Source organism: Scyliorhinus torazame, chromosome 1, assembly GCF_047496885.1.
Source record: "Scyliorhinus torazame isolate Kashiwa2021f chromosome 1, sScyTor2.1, whole genome shotgun sequence".
NCBI lineage: Eukaryota > Metazoa > Chordata > Chondrichthyes > Carcharhiniformes > Scyliorhinidae > Scyliorhinus > Scyliorhinus torazame.
In genome coordinates this window covers 167,102,197-167,124,224 of record NC_092707.1, presented here as the reverse complement: position 1 = coordinate 167,124,224, position 22,028 = coordinate 167,102,197, and the positions used below count along the sequence as shown (strand labels likewise).

The 22,028-nt window shown below is 47.9% G+C and overlaps 1 protein-coding gene across 7 annotated transcripts in view; it reads left to right on the top strand.

Annotated features, from left to right (window-relative positions):
• The window catches only part of srrm1 (serine/arginine repetitive matrix 1), an 83,135-nt gene that overhangs the window by 30,772 nt on the left and 30,335 nt on the right, over nucleotides 1-22,028 (top strand). For 5 of the 7 annotated variants that reach the window (XM_072501113.1, XM_072501115.1, XM_072501112.1 and 2 more), the window contains 4 exons: nucleotides 11,472-11,584; nucleotides 19,941-20,195; nucleotides 21,158-21,346; nucleotides 21,431-21,559. In XM_072501113.1, the coding sequence (XP_072357214.1) occupies nucleotides 11,472-11,584; nucleotides 19,941-20,195; nucleotides 21,158-21,346; nucleotides 21,431-21,559 (686 nt within the window). The remainder of the gene's footprint in view (nucleotides 1-11,471; nucleotides 11,585-19,940; nucleotides 20,196-21,157; nucleotides 21,347-21,430; nucleotides 21,560-22,028) is intronic. The other 2 variants (XM_072501116.1, XM_072501114.1) reach the window with 1 other exon arrangement.

Below are 22,028 nucleotides of genomic sequence, written 5' to 3'. Positions count from 1 at the left end.
CTTAGTCACTCCACTGATGAGTATGGTCCGATTGCATCATTGTACGTAGGCCGAACATCCGACCGCAGGGGTCGCGTTCCACGGTCCTTCTCCTGGGCTTTGACTGGTGCATTGTAAGGTGTCTCCTCGACAGGGGTGATGAGTCCGTCTTCCCTTGGGGCCGCAGGTTCTTCGCTTGGCCTCCTCCAGTTTCCAAAGGTCCCAGCAGGGTTACGATAATAAGGCTGTCCTTCATCCCGTGAATGATGCGGAAGTTATTACCTGGGGCTTGAAACAGAGAGTTATTCTCTATTGCATTTTCACAACCTTACAATGGTGGATGTGGATCCAGGCATTTCTGCCTTCCACTTTTACAGCAGTGGGAGTAGTGAGTAGGACCTGGTGTGGTCCTTCCCATCGGGGTTCTAATCCTTTCCAAACCAAATTACGAATCAGAACATACTCCCCCGGATTAATAGTGACAGAACTGGACAAGGGAGGTATCTCCTCATAAGCGGCTCGTACCCGTGAATGGAGGCCCTTTAGTACTTTAGTCAAGGCTATCACATAGTTGGCCATTTCAGTAGTCATATGATGAAACTGTACTTCCTTATGTTTCCCTTGATCCCAAGGAGTACGCAAGGGTCTTCCGTATAAAATTTCGGCGGAACTCAGTCGTGTCTTTCCAGCTGGGGTTGCACGTATTTGGAAGAGGGCAATAGGCAATAATTTGAGCCAAGTGGCTCCAGTCTCTGCCTGTAGTTTTGCTAGTTTTGTTTTTAATGTTTGATTAGCCCTTTCTACCATTCCTGCTGCTTGGGGTCGGTATGCGCAATGTAATTGTTGTTTTATTCCCAGCTGAGTACAAAATTCCTCATTGATCTGTCCCACAAAATGAGGTCCATTATCAGAGCTTAATCGATATGGAATCCCAAATCTAGGAACAATTTCTCACATCAAACTTTTACTACCGTGGAAGCTTTGTTATCTACAGTGGGGTAAGCTTCTATCCATTTGCTAAATACATCAACAATAACTAATACATGTTTATAACATCTTTCCAACTCAATGCAATCCATCTGGAGTGTCTCAAAGGGACCTTCCGGTAGCGGGGTTTTACCCATTTTACAGGGTATTGCTTTACCAGGATTATACTGCTGACATACTAGGCAACGACTGCTAATGTTTTGTGCTATGTCTTGCAGTCTTGGATGCCACCATGTTTTTAGCAATACATCACCCGTAGCTCGCGCACCACAATGAGTTGCAAAGTGAACACATTCGGTAACCCAGGGTGCTAATGCATCGGGCATACAAGATTGCCCTGCCGGGGTGACCCACAATTTGTTTACAGGATCATAACAACATCCCAATTCTTCCCACAATCGTTTTACACAGCCAGGAGCGTCCTCCTGTAATTGAATGACGTCAGTGATGGTCGGCATTGGCTTTTCAGAGGGAGACTGACCCTTTGAGCTTTTAGTCTGGCCCATCATTTTTGGTACCACCTTGTCTTTTAAGCGAGAAGCCTCTTTGGCTTGGTGATCCGCTTGCCGATTACCCGCGTCCACCAGTGTTTTGCCTGTCGTATGGGCAGCGCACTTTATTACGGCTATTTGTTTAGGGAGCATTAAAGCCTGTAGTAATTGTGTAACTAACTTTGTGGGATATCTGAGTGCCTGCAGATGTAAGAAATCCCCTGTTCTTCCATAATTGACCGAAGTTGTGTGTGACTCCAAATGCGTATCTGGAGTCTGTGTAAATGTTTATTTTCTTATTCTCTCCTAACACGCACGCTCGGATAAGTGCAAAAAGTTCAGCCTGTTGGGCGGAAAAGGGAGTTTCGAATGCTGCTGCTTCAAGTGTTTCTCCTTGTTGGTTAACAATTGCATACCCTGATAATCTAACCCCCCTTTCACCGATGGATGAACTACCATCGGTGAATAGGTTCAGATCAGCATTTGGTATTGGAGAATCAGTGAGATCAACGCATAACGACGCATCGTCTTGTCAGAGAGAAAGACAGTCATGAGTCTCAGTGAGACTCAGTGGCGTTAGGCAGGTCGGAAAGGAAACTAGCGGGGTTAATAGTAGTGCAGTGCCGGAACTGACGTTTCGGGTTATTGAGGAGAGAAATCTCATTTATTTTGACGCGCCATAGTTAGGTACTGAGCCTGAAGTTGACCGAGCAGGGCCGTGACTGAATATGAACTATAAATAACAATATCCTGCTGAAGAGTGAGATTAGCCGCTGACTGGAGACTGTTATAAATAGAGGCTAAAATCTGAGTACATCCAGGATAGCCGAGTGCAACTGGATCAAGTTTAGACGAGTAATAAGCTATCGGATGGTGGCGATCCCCATGTTTCTAGGTAAGTACCGCGGTGGCACAACCGGCTAAAACAGTACAATAAAGTTGGAAAGGTCGATCATAAAGGGGGCGTCCTAGTGCTGGCGCCCTCATTAAGGCGTCTTTTAGCCGATGGAAGACCTCTTGGGCTTCCGTACTTAACTGGAACTCTCCAGCGTTATTGGTGTATGGGGTCAATAGCCGGGTATCTAGGGCAATATTCGGAATCCATTGCCGACAATTAACCATTCCGAGCCATTTACGGACATCCTTAGCCGTTGTGGGTGCAGGGTACTGACAAATGGGCTGAACTCGACTTGGTGATAGCGCCCGTGTATCGGCGGATTAAAGGATACCCAGAAACCGGACTGTTGGTTGGGCTACTACTACTTTGGCGGGTGACACAACGTATCCTAAAATTGAAACGTAATTTAATAATTGAGCCGTATCTTCTTTACAACTTTGTTCTGACGGGCTTGCGATCAGTAAATCGTCAACATACTGTACGAGGGTGGATCCCCTTTTAATTCCAGGGACTGTAATTGTTGTTGGAGACAGCGGGAGAAAAGAGTAGGCGAATGTATAAATCCTTGAGGCAACCTAGTTAGTCCATGTGTATTGTTGATTTTGATATGCAAAGGCAAAGAGATACTGTGAATCCGGGTGCAAGGGGAGGGCGAAAAAGGCATGCTGGAGATCCACCAGGGAAAATGTTGTAGCGTCCGCTGGGACTTGGGCTAAAATGTGGGCTGGATTTGGGACCAATGCGTGAAGGGGTTGCACAATGGCATTAATTGAGCGCAGATCTTGGACGAGGCGATATTGATCTGGCTTGCTGGGCTTCGGGACTGCTAGTATTGGAGTATTACAAGGAGAGTGACACGGAACCAAAACTTGTTGCCGAATAAGATTCTGTATAAGTGCCTCTAGTGAATTCTACAGGTATAGTCAAGAACTGTCAACTTAAGAGAACAGTCATTATTCTGAATATTGCTTTATTAATTTTAAGAAACCAACATATCTTGCTAGTAGTGCCTTCTTTAATAGAATCGACGAATTCATCTACAGAAAACCTATATGTTTAATAAGTTATGGTGTTTGATATTTTAAAATAAATGTTTAGAATTAGCCTGGAAATTAAAACTTCAAACAATGTGGAAGCTGGTTTTTAAAAAAAAAACTCTAATTAAAGGCAAATCTATATTCCAAAAGAACAGACCGTTCAAGGACATTTGATAACGGGAATTTGGCAGCAATCCAACTTTTACTCCCAGTCCATTTGAGTGACAATTATTTTTTTAAAAAAAAAGTTTGGAGATGCGAATGGCATCATTCCAAGCTATACGCCTTTTTGTCTCTGCAAGAAAATTAACCCTTTCAACAAGCTTTTGTGCATAATCCAGAAGATGTCAAAGTGCAAAATGTTGTACTTTCATTCCCAATAACTCTAAAGAAGTTAAAGATTTGGCATTACATGTCCAAAAAGAAATCTAAAAACTTGATCCACCCCAATTTATCTTCCAACTGTACCCCCAATCGATGAATTTGAGCTGAAATACTATTATTGAAATGTTACTGATCGATCAACTGTTTGACTGTATTATATTGTATAATTTATTAATACCGAATCAGTATCAAACCCGACTAATTTATTAATTATAATAATTATTTTGAAATGCCTGGTTGTTGAGCCCTGTGGTTGGCAGGGTTGTATGCCATTTAGTTTATAACTCCCACCTGAATTGGACCTACCAAAAGGCATCACCTCGAGATCTTTCATGGCATGAAAAACGCCCCAGTCACATTTCAACGGTTAACTAACAAAGTCGTTTCAGGATTATCCAATTGTGCGGCATACATCGACGATCTGGTAATTTTCAGTCAGACATGGAAAGAACATTTAAAACATCTGATGGAGTTGTTTCAGGATGTGGGTTTGATGGTAAACCTAGCCAAAAGTTAATTCGCAAAAGCCCAAGTCATTTTCCTTGGCCATACAATCGGACAGGGTCGAATGGTCCCATGGAATGTGAAAACAAAAGTTATTAGGGAGTTTCCAATACCCTCGAAACAAAGGGAAGTAATGCGATTTCTTGACATGAGTGGATTTTACCGGAAATATGTGCCGAACGTTAGCAGTATGGTTGCGCCACTGACGGACTTGCTAAAGAAACGTAGCAGATTTAAATGGACAGCAAAGTGTCAACAGGCATTTGACTGCCTGAAGGCTGTGTTAACCAGTGCTCCTGTGTTGGAGAATTACCAGGGGCTCTGTGATCGGATTGAACTAAAGTATCTGATCTTAAAGAGAAATGCCGAGGCATAGAGAAATGGATGGATCATGCAGAGACCTTCTTGTCCAAAGAGACTCTCAATCAAGAGGGATCCCAGTTGGAGGAAGAAGAACTGAAGTGGACTATGTTATTATAAATGTTTGCGTGTTTTGTTTTGTCGAACAAAAAGTATATTTACTGTCAATATTTCTTAAAGAAAAGTGAAAAGGTGAAAAATGAAATCATCTTGAAGTTGATGGTTTACTTTTTTTCTTGGGGGGAGGTGTCATGTGAGAGTCCCTTAAAGAAAAGTGTGTTTTATCATATGGATGCAGTGATGTCATTGTGTGGGTGGAGCTGGAATGTGATTCTGCTTTTTACTTTTGTTTTGAGCTGGAAGCTCTTTTTGGCTCTGTTTTAGTTTTGCTTTCAGTTGGAGAGCTGCATTCAAACCAAACAGATGTATACTCTCTATGTTAAACAAGGTGTTTAGATCACTTGATAATTTAAAAGTGATAATTGGTCTCTGTAGAGAATTCAAGCCTACTGTCTTTGTTAAAAAGTGTTTTGGCTTATGGATGTTGTTTGGAAAGTTACTAAGGGTTACCTATAGAGTTCTGTATCTTTTTGGGGGGGTTATCAGTGTTGGTAGTTGGTATGACGTTTAGTGTGGGTTTATAAAATGTTAACTGGATTCATAGAATAAACATTGTTTTGTTTTAAAAAAAATACTTTAGATCTCTGTTGCATTACACCTGTAAAGTGGCCCTTGTGCTCCCCATAACCAAAATCTATGAAAAGTTGTAGGTCAGGTGAACTCGAGGTGATGCCTTTTGGTAGGTCCAATTCAGATGGGAGTTATAAACTAAATGGCAGAACCATCAGGAGCATAGACACACCGAGATCTGGGCATGCGGATCCACAGATACTTAAGCGACAGCACAGGTGGAAATGGTGGTAAAGAACGCATATGGCATGCTTGCCTTCATCAGAGGGTCATCGAGTATAAAAGTTCTTAAACTATATAGAACATTGGTTAGGCTACATTCAGAATACTGTCTAATTCTGGTCACCACACTACCAGAATGACGTGGAGGCTTTGGAGAGAGTACAGAAAAGGTTTTGCAGGATGTTGCCTGGTATGGAGGGTATTAGCTATGAGGAGAGATTGAATAAACTGTGATTGTTCTCCATAGAAAGACGGATGCTGAGGGGTGACCTGATAGAAGTTCATAAAATTGAAGGGTGTAGATAGGGTGAACAGTTGGAGGCTTTTTCCCAAGGTGGAAATGACAATTACAAGGGGGCACAAGTTCAAGGTGAGGGGGGATAGGTTCAGTGGAGATGTGCAGGGAAAGATTTTTACACCGAGGGTGGTGGTGGCTTGGACTGCACTGCCAAGTGAGGTGGTTGAGGCAGATACGTTAGTGACATTTAAGACTTATCTAGATAGACACATAAACAGACGGGGTAATATGGGCAGTTGGTTTAGATAGGACACGTGATCGGCACAAGCTTGGAAGGCCGAAGGGTTTGTTCCTGTGCTGTATTCTTTTTACACATATGGCAGGAATGTTGTAATTTGCATGAAAGCAGTTTGGTTTCTTTTCTTGCCTAATTGCTTGCAACTCTACTGTATTAGTATTTGATCTGGGAATAGCTTAGAATGGGGCATGGTTAGGCCAAGGCAACTACAAAGACTGAGAGGAGAACGGGCTACTAAAAGGAAAATTGAAAGTTGAATCTGTGTTCATTTCTCTTTTGTCTCTCGCTTAATTTATGTCTGCGAGACTTCCGGTTGCGGCTATGCCTAGGTAGGTCGCACGTTCGGCAGCTCCTGCCGGGAACGGACCTTTGGGCTCTTCAGAGGGGCCTCAACGGCAATTGTTCGACGGCTTCCCGTGTGGGAAGGTGACCGCAAGGTCCCCCGACATTATATGGATTGGACCAGGAGTGGAGCGGCTAAAAAAGTGATCCTGGTGCAGTGAAAAGTGCGAAGGAGGAAAAGCAAGATGGCGGTGGGTGGAGACCAAGCAGCGTGGTCGCAGGAGCAGCAGGAGTTTCTTAAACACTGCTTTGAGGAGCTGAAGACAGAAATGCTGGTGCCAATGAAGGCAGCGATTGAGAAGCTTGTGGAGACCCAGAAGGCCCATGGGGCGGCGACCCGGGAGGTGCGGCAAAAAGCTTCGGAGAACGAGGACGAGATCTTGGGCCTGGCGGTGAAGGTGGAGGCGCACGAGGCGCTGCACACGAGGTGGGCGGAAAAATTCGAGGACCTGGAGAATCGGTCGAGGAGGAAGAATCTTTGGATTCAGGGTCTCCCTGAAGGAGTGATGGGGCCCGATGCCAGGGCATATATCAGCGCGATGCTCAATTCGCTGATGGGCGCGGGAACTTTTCCGAGGCCCCTGGAGCTGGATGGGGCTCATCGGGTCCTGGCAAGGAGACCCAAAGCCAATGATCCGCCAAGGGCTGTAATGGTGAGGTTCCACCGCTTTATGGACAGAGTGTGTGTCCTGAGATGGGCCAAAAAAGAGCGGAGCAGCAGGTGGGAGAACACAGAGATCTGAATTTATCAGGACTGGAGTGCGGAGGTGGCTAAGAAGAGGGCTGGTTTCAACCGGGCTAAGGCGGTGCTCCATCGGAAGGGTGTGAAGTTCGGGACGCTGCAGCCAGCGCAATTGTGGGTCACGTTCCAAGATCGGCACCACTATTTTGAAACGCCTGATGAGGCATGGAACTTTATACAGACTGAAAAGTTGGATCAAATTGAGGGTTTGGCGTGGGGGGATGTTTACTGTGTTTACCGCGTTTGGGGAATGTTCTTTTTTTTTGAGTGCTGGGTGGGGATGGGTGAATGGATTTGATGTGGGGGCTGTGGGAGAGTGTGGGCATCGGTGTTGGAGGGGCAGGGCCCCACGGAGGAAGAGGGTGGGGGTGGAGGCCCGAGGGTGGGAAGTTGGGGTAAGGCTGCAAAAAGGAGCTGGGGCGGGGGGGGGGGGCTCAGGAAAGCGCGGGCTTTTTCCCGCGTTAAGGAAGGATGGGGGCGGGGTCGGGGGGGAAGGGCAGTGCTGGAGAGGAGTGCACACTGATTGCCAAGGGGTGGGGGGATTCTCACACTGGGGTGTCGATGGAATGGCGGGAGAGGCCGGGGTCAGCAGGAGTTAATCACCATTAGGGCCCACAGGGAGAAGAGAGAGGGGAGGGAGAGGGAGAGGTTGGTGGGGGAGATTCTAAGGGTAGACAGGAGGTACGCAGAGGCATTCGAGGAGGGGCTACTTAGGGAGTGACGGAACCTCCAGATGGAATTCGACCTGTTGACCACGGGGAAAGCAGAGGCACAGTGGAGGAAAGCGCAGGGGGCGATGTATGAATATGGGGAGAAGGCGAGTCGTATGCTGGCACATCAGCTTCGTAAGAGGGAGGTAGCGAGGGAGATTGGTGGAGTTAAGGATAGAGGGGTAGAGGGGGGAATACGGTGCGGAGTGCGGTGAGAATAAACGAGGTATTTAGGGACTTCTATGGGGATCTGTACAGGTCTGAGCCCCCAGCGGGGGAGGAGGGGATGCGACGATTCCTAGATCAGCTGAGGTTCCCGATGGTGGAGGAGGAGGTGGCTGGTTTGGGGGCGCCGATTGGGCTGGAGGTGCTGGTTAAAGGACTGGGGAGCATGCAGGCGGGGAAGGCTCCGGGGCCGGATGGGTTCCCGGTTCAATTCTGCAGGAAATACGTGGACCTGCTGGGCCCGTTGCGAGTGAGGACTTTTAAGAAGGCGAGGGAGGGGGAGGACCTTGCCCCCGACAATGTCCAGGGTGCTGATTTCTTTGTTCTTGAAGCGGGACAAGGATCCATTGCAATGTGGGTCGTATAGTCCGATCTCGCTCCTCAATGTTGGTGCTAAGTTGCTGGCGAAGGTGCTGGCTACGAGAATTGAGGACTGTGTCCCTGGGGTGATTCATGAGGACCAGACAGGATTTGTGAAGGGTAGGCAGCTGAACACAAAGGTGCGCAGGCTCCTCAATGTGATTATGATGCCCTCGGTGGAGGGGGAAGCGGAGCTAGTGGCAGCTATGGACGCGGAGAAAGCCTTTGATCGGGTGGAGTGGGAGTATCTTTGGGAAGTGTTGCGGAGGTTTGAGTTCGGGGAGTGGTTCATCAGTTGGGTCAGGCTACTATATAGAGCCCCAGTGGCGAGTGTGACTACGAACCGGCGGAGGTCGGAGTACTTTCGCCTGGACCGGGGGCGAGGCAGGGGTGCCCCTTATCCCCCTTGTTGTTTGCACTGGCAATTGAGCCGTTGGCCATGGCACTGAGGGAGTCCAGGTAATGGAGGGGACTGGTCTGGGGGGGGGGGGGGGGGGTGAGTAACACCTGGTGTCGTTGTATGCCGACGACCTGTTGTATGTGGCGGATCCAATGGAGGAGATGGCGGAGGTCATGGGGATCCTTAGGGAGTTTGGGGACTTTTCGGGGTATAAACTCAACGTAGGGAAGAGTGAGCTCTTTGTGGTGCATTCAGGGGACAATGGAAGGGGGATAGACGAGCTACCGCTGAGGAGGGCGGAAAGGAGCTTTCGGTACCTAGGGATCCAAGTAGCTAGGAGTTGGGGGGCCCTGCACAAGCTCAATTTGACGCGGTTGGTGGAGCAGATTGTGGAGGATTTTAAAAGATGGGATATGCTGCCACACTCACTAGCGGGTAGGGTGCAGTCGGTCAAAATGACGGTCCTCCCGAGGTTTCTCTTTGTGTTCCAGTGCCTTCCCATTATGATCCCCAAGGCCTTTTTCAAACGGGTAAGCAGGAGCATCATGGGATTTGTGTGGGCAAATAAGACCCCGAGGGTGAAGAGAGTGTTTCTAGAGCGTAGCAGGGACAGGGGGGTGCTGGCGCTGCCGAATCTGTGTGGCTATTATTGGGCAGCCAATATGGCGATGATCCGTAAGTAGGTAATGGAGGGAGAGGGTGCGGCGTGGAAGAGGCTAGAGATGGCGTCCTGTGTGGGCACGAGCCTGAGGGCGCTGGTGACTGCACCGCTGCCGCTCTCGCCGACAAGGTACACTACGAGTCCGGTGGTGGCAGCGATGCTGAAGATCTGTGGGCACTGGAGGCGACACGGGCGAGGTGGGAGCCTCGGTTTGGTCCCCGATTCGGGAGAATCATCGGTTCGTCCCGGAAGGATGGAAGGGGGGGTTTTGGAGCTGGCATCGGGCAGGGATTAGAAGAATGGGGGACCTGTTTATAGATGGGACGTTTGCGAGCCGAGGGGCGCTGGAGAGAGAAGTTTGGGCTATCCCTGGGAAACGCTTTCAGGTACATGCAAGTGAGGCGGCAGGTGAGGGAATTCCTGCTGCTTCCGGCACGTGAGATTCAGGACAGGTGACTTCGGGTGTATGGGTTGGAGAAGGCAAGGTTTCAGCGATTTACCAGGAGCTGAAGGAAGAGGAGGAGGCCTCGGTGGAGGACTTAAAGGGCAAGTGGGAGAAGGAGCTTCGGGAGGAGATAGTTGAGGGTCTGTGGGCTGATGCCCTGAGTAGGGTTAATTCTTCCTCTTGTGCCAGGTTCAGCCCAATACAGTTCAAAGTTACTCACAGAGCGCATATGACAGGGGCGAGGTTGAGTAGGTTCTTTGGGGTGGAGATCAGATGTGGAAGGTGCTCGGGGAGCCCAGAAAATCACGTCCATATGTTCTGGTCATGCCCGGCGCTGGATGGGTTTTGGAGGGGTTTTGCGAGGACTCTGTCCAAGGTGGTGAACGCCCGGGTCAAGCCGAGCTGGGGATTGGCATTATTTGGGGTATCGGACGAGCCGGGAGTGCAGGAGGCGAAAGAGGCCGGTATTCTGGCCTTTGCGTCCCTGGTAGCCCGGCAGAGGATTTTGCTACTCTGGAAAGATGCAAAGCCCCCTCGTGTGGAAGCTTGGATCAATTACATGGCAGGGTTCATCAAGCTGGAGAGGATAAAGTTTGCCTTGCGAGGGTCTGTGCAAGGGTTCTCCAGGCGGTGCGAACCGTTCCTAGACTATCTCGTGGAGCGTTTGGAGGAGGTCAGCAGCAGCAGCCCAAGGGAGGGGGGGGTTCTTTTGAGGTGGGGGGGGGGTTCCCTATTTGTGTTTTTAAATGTTATATGGGGGTTATTGTATATGGGGGAAATCCAATGTCTGATTGTTGTGTTCTTGTTTATTTTTGTTGGGTGGGGGGGGGGGGGGGGGTTTGTTGAAAATTCGTTGAAAAATTTGAATAAATATATATTTTTAAAAAAAATGTATGTCTGCGTACCTTTTTGGGCATTGCTTGTAGAGAGGTTGACGGTTGCTGGTTTAATTTTGGCATTGAGAATCATCCAGTTTCAAGCTAAGTTGACAATTGACTCTGGGTCCAATTTGGTGACCAGATCATAAGCTCACTAATTGGTTGGTCTGTGGCACTCCATAGTTTCATGCTTCATAGCTCTGGCAACAGATATTAAGGATTTGATTGCTTTGAGGTATAAGATGGTCATAAAGCAGCACTGTCAGATGCAAACCAAAAGAGAAAATGCTGGAAAATCTCAGCAGGTCTGGCAGCATATGTAGGGAGAGAAAAGAGCTAACGTTTTGAGTCCAGGTGACCCTTTGTCAAAGCTGACAGAAGTAATGCTGTGCATTCATTCTGGGCTTGTTGTTTATACGTACGAAGATAAAGAATGTTCAGAATAATTTTGCTCGGTTCAGAGCATTCCTTAATTTATAAATGGTTTTCTCCTATAATTTTACGATTCTAGGAAATAGCTGAAAAGGCATGGCAATTATCAACAATGAAATACAACATTAGGGAACACATTTCAATATATTTCTTTCTATTTAGCACTTCTAAATTCCCTATCATTGCAGATTGAACAGGAAAAACTGGCTACCATAAAGAAACAAGATGAAGAGAAGGAAAAAAAGGACAAGGAAGACAAAGAAAACCGAGAAAAAAGGGATCGTTCCCGAAGTCCAAAGAGGTGATGATTAAGAATGCAGTCTACATTGTAAGGTTATGGTTGAGTTCAGTAGTTGCATGGTGCATATATAGAGTAGACCTCTTAATTCAGTCTACCAATTGAGATAATATGGTATTTAATTTATTAGCTTGATAAATCCATGATTTCCCAATGGAACGATGCGCAGGCAGACCAGCATATAATGCACCAGTGCTACCTTCAATTCTTGCAGTATATATGCCGTGCAAAACAGATGCACTCGGAAGGATAATATATTCTCCTGTTCACATCCCCTTTTTTACCATACAGAACATCTTATTTACTATAACCCAAGGCATTTTTGCATATATTGGTCAATTGAAGTGTTAATGACAGTGCTGTGTATTTAGGTTTAGTGTGAAATAAATATTCTAGCTAATAAAATAGAACATAGAATTCCTAGAGTGCAGAAGGAGGCCATTTGGCCTATTGAGTCTGCACCGACCGTCTGAAAAAGCACCCTACTGAGGCCCATGCCCTCACCCTATTCCTGTAAACACCTGCACATCTTTGGATATTTAAGGGACAATTTAGTATGGCCAATCCACCTAAACTCCATATCTTTGAACTGTGGGAGGAAACCGGGGCACCCAGAGGAAACACAGGCAGACACGGGAGAATAGTGCAAACTCCACACTGTCACCCAAGGCCGTACTCAAACTCGGGTCCCTGGTGGTGTGAGGCAGCAGTGCTAACCACTGTACCACTGTGCTGCCCCATGAATATTTGGTATGCATTTTTTTCAGGGCTGGCAACAAGGTTTTAGTTTCTCTTTGAAAATAGTCCACGCCTTTTTTAAAAAAAAAAATGTTTATTCAGATTTTTCCAACAACATTTTTAACAACCCCCCCCCCCCCCCCCCACTCCATAACAAAAAGAACACAAACACAACAATCGAAAATAAGACAAAACTTAAACATTGGGTTTCCCCCGTATATAGTAACCCCCCCCATATGACTTTCAAAGGTACCCTTGGGGAAGCCCCCCCCCCCCACCCAGATACCCCCCTCGAAAGAGACCCTCCCCCCCCCCCCCACCACCCTTGGGTTGCTGCTGCTGCTGACCTCCTCCTAACGCTCCGCGAGATAGTCTAGGAACGGTTGCCATCGCCTGAAGAACCCCTGCACAGACCCTCTCAAGGCAAAACTTTATCCTCTCCAGCTTAATGAACCCTGCCATGTCATTTATCCAGGCTTCCACACTGGGGGCTTCGCGTCCTTTCATAATAGCAAGATCCTCCGCCGGGCTACCAGGGACGCAAAGGCCAGGATACCGGCCTCTTTCGCCTCCTGCACTCCCGGCACGTCCGTTACCCCAAATAGTGCCAACCCCCAACTCGGCTTGACCTGGACTTTCACCACCTTGGACATAGTCCTCGCGAAACCCCTCCAGAACCCATCCCTTGCGGGCACGACCGGAACATGTGGACGTGATTCGCCGGGCTTCCGAGCACCTCCCACACCTGTCCTCCATCCCAAAGAACCTACTCAACCTCGCCCCTGTCATATGCGCTCTGTGAGTAACCTTAAATTGTATTAGGCTGAGCCTGGCGCAAGAGGAATTAACCCTACTCAGGGCATCAGCCCACAGACCCTCATCTATCCCCTCCCCAAGCTCCTCCTCCCACTTGCCCTTTAACTCCTCTACCGAGGCCGCCTCCTCCTCTTTCATCTCCTGATAGATCGCCGAAACCTTGCCTTCTCCGACCCATACACCCGAAATCACCCTGTCCTGAATCCTCTGTGCCGGGAGCAAAGGGAATTCCCTCACCTGCCGCCTCACAAACGCCCTCACTTGCATATACCTGAATGTATTTCCCGGGGGTAACCCAAACTTCTCCTCCAGCGCCCCTAGACTCGCAAACGTCCCATCTATAAAAAGGTCCCCCATTCTTCTAATCCCTGCCCGATGCCAGCTCCGAAACCCCCCATCCATCCTTCCCGGGATGAACCGATGGTTCTCCCGAATCGGGGACCAAACTGAGGTTCCCACCTCGCCCCATGCCGTCTCCACTGCCCCCAGATCTTCAACGTTGCCACCACCACTGGACTGATGGTGTACCTTGTCGGCGAGAGCGGCAGCGGTGCCGTCACCAGTGCCCTCAGGCTCGCGCCCCGCACAACGCCATCTCCCACCCCTTCCACGCCGCCCCCTTTCCCTCTATTACCCACTTTCGGATCATCGCCACGTTGGCTGCCCAATAATAGCCGCACAGATTTGGCAGCGCCAGCCCCCCCTGTCCCTGCTACGTTCCAGAAACACCCTCTTTACCCTCGGGGTCTTATTTGCCCACATGAAACCCACGATGCTCCTACCTACCCGTTTAAAAAAAGCCTTGGTAATCATAATGGGAAGGCACTGGAACACAAAGAGAAACCTCGGGAGGACCATCGTTTTAACCGACTGTACCCTGCCCGCTAGCGAGAGTGGCAGCACATCCCATCTTTTGAAATCCTCCTCCATCTGCTTCACCAACCGCGTCAAATTGAGCTTGTGCAGGGCCCCCCAACTCTTAGCTACTTGGATCCCCAAGTACCGAAGGTTCCTTTCCGCCCTCTTCAATGGTAGGTCGTCTATCCCCCTTCCCTGGTCCCCTGGATGCACCACAAAGAGCTCACTTTTCCCTACGTTGAGCTTATAGCCCGAGAAGTCCCCAAACTCCCTTAGGATCCACATGTCCTCCACCATCCCCTCCACTGGATCTGCCACATACAGCAACAGGTCGTCCGCATACAGCGACACCCGATGTTCCTCTCCCCCTCGGACCAATCCCCTCCATTTCCTGGACTCCCTTAGTGCCATGGCCAAAGGCTCAATTGCCAATGCAAACAACAAGGGGGACAGGGGGCACCCCTGCCTCGTCCCTCGGTACAGCCGAAAGTACTCCGACCTCCGCCGATTCGTAGCCACACTCGCCACCGGGGCTCTATATAGCAGCCTGACCCAACTGATGAACCCCTCCCCAAACCCAAACCTCCGCAACACTTCCCAAAGATACTCCCACTCCACCCGGTCGAAGGCCTTCTCCGTGTCCATAGCTGCCACTACCTCCGCTTCTCCCTCCACCGATGGCATCATAATCACGTTGAGGAGCCTCCGCACATTAGTGTTTAACTGCCTGCCCCTTACAAATCCCGCCTGGTCCTCATGGACCACCCCGGGACACAGTCCTCAATTCTCATAGCCAGCACTTTTGCCAGCAACTTAGCATTCACATTGAGGAGTGAGATCGGTCTATACGACCCACATTGCAGTGGGTCCTTGTCCCGCTTCAGGATCAGAGAGATCAGCGCCCCGGACATTGTCGGGGGCAGGGTCCCCCCCCCCCTCCCTTGCCTCATTGAAAGTCCTCACTAGCAACGGGCCTAGCAGGTCCACATATTTCCTATAAAACTTGACCGGGAACCCACCTGGCCCCGGGGCCTTCCCTGCCTGCATGTTCCCCTATCCTTTAACCAGCTCCTCCAACCCAATTGGTGCCCCTAAACCAGCCACCTTCTGCTCCTCCACCCTCGGAAACCTCAGTTGATCCAGAAATCGTCGCATCCCCTCTTCCCCCGCTGGGGGCTCAGATCTGTACAGCTCCTCCTAGAAGTCCTTGAATACCTCATTTACTCTCACCGCACTCCGCACCGTATTCCCCCCGCTATCCTTAACTCCACCTATCTCCCTCGCTGCCTCCCTCTTACGAAGCCGGTGTGCCAGCATCTGGCTCGACTTCTCCCCATACTCGTATGTCGCCCCCTGTGCTTTCCTCCACTGTGCCTCTGCTTTCCCTGTGGTCAACAGGTCAAACTCCGTCTGGAGGCTTCGCCGCTCCCTGAGTAGTCCCTCCTTGGGGCCTGACCTGATCTGCCACCTTCAAATGTGTCTCCTGAAGCATGACCACGTCTGCCTTCAGCCCCTTTAAGTGCGCGAACACTCGGGCCCTCTTAACCGGCCCATTCAGGCCCCTCACATCTCACATTCCAAGTTATCAGCTGGATTGGGGGGCTGCTCAGCCCCCATCCCCCTGCTGACTAGCCATCTCCATTTCTAGGCCAGTCACGTGCCCGTGCCTCCCGCACCCTCCAGTCCCCCAGACGGCGGACCCCCGCCCCGACCACTTCTCCTATTTCCAGTTCCCCTTTGGCCAATGCAGCAGCAACCCTATACCCCCCCCCCCTCGCGCGCCCCCCCCCTCCCCCCGCTATATCCATATCTAGCTCTTTTGCTCCCCCCATAACACTCCCGTAAATCAGCTGACTCCTGCTGACCCCAGCCTCTCCCGCCTTCCCATCGACCCCCCAGAGTGGGAATCCCTCCTCCCTGGCAGTCAGGGTGCGCTCCTCTCCAGTACCCCCCCCCCCCCCCCCCCCCCCCCCCCCCCCCACCCACTGACCCCCACCTCCGTCCTTCATTTTCCCGCGCTTTCCTGAGCCGGCCCCGCTCCCTCTGGTGCTGCTCCTTTTGCGGCTTTACCTCAATTCCCCATCCCAGGGCCTCCCCTCCCTCCAACACCGACGCCCACACTCTCCCACAGTCTCCTCATCAAATCCCTTCATCCATCCCTATCCAGCACCCAACCAAGGGAACATTCCCTACACGTAGTTAAAACCATATATACAGCAAACATCCCCCCATCAACAACAAACCCTCAATTTGAGTCCAACTTTTCAGTCTGTATAAAACTCCAAGCCTCCTCGGGCGTTTCGAAATAGTGGTGCCGATCCTGGAATGTGACCCACAATCGCGCTGGCTGCAGCATACCGAACTTCACCCCCTTCCGATGAAGCACCGCCTTAGCCCGATTAAAGCCAGCTCTCTTCTTGGCCACCTCTGCACTCCAGTCCTGGTACATTTGGATCTCCGTGTTCTCCCACCTGCTGCTCCGCTCTTTCTTGGCCCATCTCAGGGGACACTCTCTGTCCATAAAGCGGTGAAACCTCACCACTACAGCCCTTGGCGGCTTGTTGGCCTTGGGTCTCCTTGCCAGAACCCGATGCGCCCCATCTAGCTCCAGGGGCCTCGGGAAGGCTCCCGCGCCCATCAGCGAATTGAGCATCGTGCTCACATATGCCCCGGCATCGGGCCCCTCCACTCCTTCAGGGAGACCCAGAATCCAAAGATTCTTCCTCCTCGACCTCTTCTCCAGGTCCTCAAATCTTTCCGCTCACCTCTTGTGCAGTGCCTCGTGTGCCTCCACCTTCGCCGCCAGGCTCAAGATCTCGTCGTCGTTCTCCGAGGCTTTTTGCCACACCTATCGGATCGCCGCTCATTGGGCCTTCTCGGTCTCCACTAGCTTCTCAATCGCCGCCTTCATTGGCGCCAGCATTTCGGTTTTCAGCTCCTCAAAGCAGCGTTTAAGAAACCCCTGCTGCTCCTGCGACCACTGCGCCCATGCTGCTTGGTCTCCACCCGCCGCCATCTTGCTTTTTCTCCCTCTCACTTTTTGCTGCTCCAAGATCCCTTTTTTCAGCGCACCACTCCTGGTCCAATCCATATACTGTCGGGGGGACCTTGCTGTCACCTTCCCACACTGGAAGCCGTCGAACAAGTGCCGTTAGGGCCCCTCTAGAGAGCCCAAAAGTCCGTTCCCGGCGGGAGCTGCCGAACGTGCGACCTACTTAGGCATAGCAGCAACCGGACAGTCGTCCACGCCTTTTTTAACGAAAATGGTTTTGATAGTATTATTATGTTCACTCATTATACCTCCTTTTTGTCTATCGTTAATATTTCTGCAGTTTAACCATCTCCTGTTTTATACTTTTATGGAACATTATATTTCTTCGTCTGTGTTTATTTACCCCCTCACTTCCCTTTTTCAGTTCCTTTTTAATTGCTCCTCGATAATGGCTTCTAGTTTTGACTGAGTCCAAACCTGAGTTATTATATTGTCTGTCCATAGATGCTGTCTTAAGTGCTGAGTATTTTTCATCATGCTTTATTATTATTTTGCTTATGTATCCAATTCTTTCAATTAAGCACTTAACTACCCATTATATCAGTGGCTCATCTATGAAATGCTTTGGTTACGGGCATATTTGCTCAATGTTGTCGTGACTGGTCTCTGCTTGAAGCTTCTTTCTTATTGCTAAACAAGCCAGAGTGAGGTCTGTCTCACTGATCATTAACCCTTTTTATTGTGAGAATAAGGAGAAATGCTACAGATCCCAAAAGCAAGATCTCCAGTATCACCTGTAGAATATTAAAAAATTACGCCTGTCCCCCCGTCCCCCCCCATCAAAGAATTGTTGTCACCTCAATAGAAGTATACCACATGGCGTTTCGAACATTACCATTCTGATGTGGAATTCCAAAAGGAGGTTGAAACCGTTTTTCAACCTTCTGGCTCCAAAGTTCAACCTTCCAACTCTTCTGGTTTAATATTAAGTGGCTGCCTCCTCTTCAAAGCTTTCACAGCTATGCAACAGTTCATACACAAAAGAGCTGGTCTTCAGGGCTTTAACCCACCTCCACCCCACTGAGTTAAACATCCTTCCTTAAATATCTTCGCACTTTCATCTCCGGTTCGTTGTCCTCGAGCACCTCTTTGAACTCAGCTTCTTCAAATGTAACATTTTTTCAGGTTTTCTAATTTTCTTCTACTTTTGGGTCAATAAAATTTAAAATATATTTTCCTGTTTGCTCATAGAACCTTTGTAAGATACAAATTTTTCTTGTCATCCCTGAACTCTCTTTGAAATTCAACAGCTGCAAATCAATTTTGCCACTTATCTCACGATGCCAATTTCAGATTCAACCTATTTACTTCTAACTCAAACTCACTAACTCCTCATTACAAATGCATCAACCTAATACTTTTAACCGTTCATCTCTTCGATCTAAAACTACCTGTCTCCAGTCACTTCCCCTTGTTTAATTAACCCTGGATACATATACAGCTACAGCTTTCTTTACCATCACAAAATTCATAGATTCATAGACGTTAACAGCACATTTGACCCATCGTGTCCACGTTGGTCAATGAAGTTCTGACTGCACTATCCCATTTTCCAAAGTTTGGCCTGTAGCCCTAAAGGTTATGGCAGCGCAAGTGAATATCTAAATTCATAAATGCCATGGGCATTTCTGACCAAACCGCCCTTTCAGGCAGTGTTCTAGACTTCCACCACCCTCTGGGTGGAAATGTTTTTCTTCAACCCCCCTCCTAGCTTTCTACCTCTTAGCACAAATCTCCCTAGTTATTGACCCTTCTAAGGGAAAAAGTGCCTTTCTATCCACTCTATCACTGCCCCTTATAATTTATACACCTTTATCAAGTCCTCTCTCAACCGTTGCTGCTCCAAGGAAAGCAACCCTAGCCACCAATCTTTCCTCATAGCTTAGAACCTCTAGCCTATGCAGCATCCAGGTAAATCTCCTCTTCACCCTCTCCAGTGCAATCTATCCTTCCTATAATGTGATGACCAGTACTACACACACTATAATTGTGGCCTAACAGTTCCAACATGACCTCCCTGTTCTTGTATCATAAGTGTCAGCTAATAAAGGCAAGTATCCCAAATGCCTTCTTAACCCTTTATCTTCATGCCCTGCCACCCTTCTGGGATCTGTGGATATGCACTCCAGGCTCCCTTTGATATTCAGTTCCAGTTTATAGTGTAATCCTTTGCTTTGATAGCCTTCCAAAGTGTGTTGTCTCACACTTTTGTGGGTTGAATTCCATTTGCCACTGCTCTACCCCTACATTTAAGTCCAAATTATTAATGTACACTAAAAATAAGCCAGGGCCTCAGCACTGAGCCTTGTGAAACCCCACTGAAAACAGACTTCAAGCCACAGAAACATCCCCCTATCACCCTCTGCTTCCTGCCTCTCAGCCGGTTTTGAATCCAAAGTACTACTTTGCCTTGGATCGCGGCATAATCTCCTGCTCCCTCCAAAAATATTAAAACATACATCACTCATAGCTGTATGCATTACTGAAGAGAATTATGCATTTTATATCGTTTCCTGTTGAGGGTACCATAAATAAATGCTGAGTGACTTCATGAGTTTTCTCATTCATATAAAGCATTTAGATAGTCATGAAAATATTGATTATCCTCACCATTTGATGAATTTTAGGGTGAAGTTGAAAATCTTTTTCCAGGGCTTTTCTGTGATTTCTGATCCAGAAAATCTGTAGAATTCAAGGAAGGACTACAGCAATTTCCACTAGAACCATTTGCTTAAATCGTATTATTGGTCCCCTAGTCTGACAAATTTCAGTGGTAGTTTGAGCACTATTTTTATAGAAAAACGGTGATCACAACTATTTATAAAATGCTAGAAGCATTTTAACAAAATCTATACTGTAATTAAGTAAAACATTTCTATTGTTTTAAACATCAAGCTCACGACATCCAAATTTAAAGAATATAAACTCTTGCAGACGTAAGTCAAGATCCCCATCACCAAGGAGGCGGTCCCCAGCAAGAAAGGAGCGAAAGCATTCTGTCTCCAAGTCTCCTCGTCGTAGGACCAGAAGCCGGAGCAGAAGTGCTTCTCCGATGTCTACAGTTAAGAAACCAGAGCAACTATCACCTGAGCCAGATCTCTCACTTAAAGAAAGGAAAGAATCTCCTGCCCCAGAGGCAACTTCAACAAGGTGAACAATTGGATTTACTTAAGCTTCCTTAACTTCAGTGGAGCGATTTTATGGAAGTAAAGACTTCAAATTAGTTAACAAAATTTAAGAAATAAATCAGGAAACATTATGGATTAATTCTCAATAATTACTGATGAATTAAGTTTTTCCTAAAAAGCTACATTTTTTATCTTATGAAAATTAACTTGCTGTGTTGGACTTTGTTTACTTTCGAGGGCAGGGGTTGTTATTGTGAACCAAGGTCAAGCTTGGAGAGAAAACATTTATAGGATGCCTTTTAAAAAGCATCATGAAAAATATTGAAACAGTAAGAATTTTGTGAATTTTAAGTCACTGAAGTTCTTTCTTCATTGGCTTTTCTGTACATTTCTAACCTAAAACACCAAAATTCAAGAGCTGAACAAAAATACAATTTAAGTATGGTGAAGCCGTAACTAGTATCAGCTCTAACTCGTTAAATTTGAATGACTATAAACTGCTTGAGTCACACTTGTGTTTAAGCATTTGAATCTTTGAATTCGAATAATGATCATCAAACTTTTCATAGAATTATAGAATCCCTACAGTGCAGAAGGAGGCCATTTGGCCTATCGAGTCTGCTCTGACCCTTTGAAAGGCCGCCCTAACTATGCCCAGCCCTAATCCTGCAACCCCAGCCGAAGGGGCAATTCGACATGGCCAATCCACCTAATCTGCACATTTTTGGACTGTGGGAAGAAACCGGAGCACCCGGAGGAAACCCAAGCAGATACTGGGAGAATGTACAAACTCTACACACCAGGAATCAAAACCTGGTCCCAGGCACGTTTTTGGTGAGAAAGCAGGAAAACATCATGAGGATAAATTTGTGACGAAAACATAGTGAGAGTCATGTAAACATTCTGGTGTACATGTTGTGGCTACACCTAATAAGTCCCTAAATTCAGTTAAAAAAATTAAGATGCTTATGTTCTCTCCTGTAGTGATATACTGAAAGAAATCAAGTCTGCAACACCAGAGGTAAAGGAAATTTTATTAGAACAACCAACAAAAAAAGAGAAGGAAAGAAAAGAAAGGAATCGGCATCGATCACGTTCCCGTTCAAAATCAAAGTCGAGGTCCCGTTCACGGTCTCATTCACGGCTAAGGAGGCGCCCTAGGTCCCGATCGAGGTAAAGTATTTTTCTTTTCGACATTGACATTTTAAGACCACGGTTTATAATTTCTGGTTATGATTTACAATTGCACAATTTCAGGTCATATTCACCTCGAAGACGACCCAGCCCAAGACGAAGGTCTCCTCCTCGAAGGAGGAGTCCACCAAGGCGCCCACCACCACCACCACCTCCATCCAGGCATAGAAGGAGTAGATCACCTATTAGAAGGTACACTTTTAATTTCAAACCTTCGAAAGAATATTGTAAAAATTAATATTTATTCCTCATTCACAGAAGATAACTTTTAAACATTTACTTGCAGATCAGATGAATGTGTTCAATATACTTTTAAAGTTCACAGCTTTAATGATTTCGAGAAAGAGAATGTGAGATGAATATTTGGAAAGCGCTGTGGAGATCAACACTTTTAAGAATACTTGCACTATCCAAATGAGTGCTGTAATGATAGAAGCTATCAATAGTCTCAATTTCTTTTTTAATTGTTTCAATTAAATGGCAAACCCTCTGTCCCCAAACGCTGTCTTCGGGCACCTCTGCCACCATCCCAGACCTGTTTCCGGAGTTATTTTCGGGGCCTTCCGGAGACCGGGCGGAGCAGGCATCTGCACCGCTGCCACCCAATGGCCCGGGACCCCGGGAGGAGCCTGTTGAGATCCTGCCTGTCGATGATCCCAGT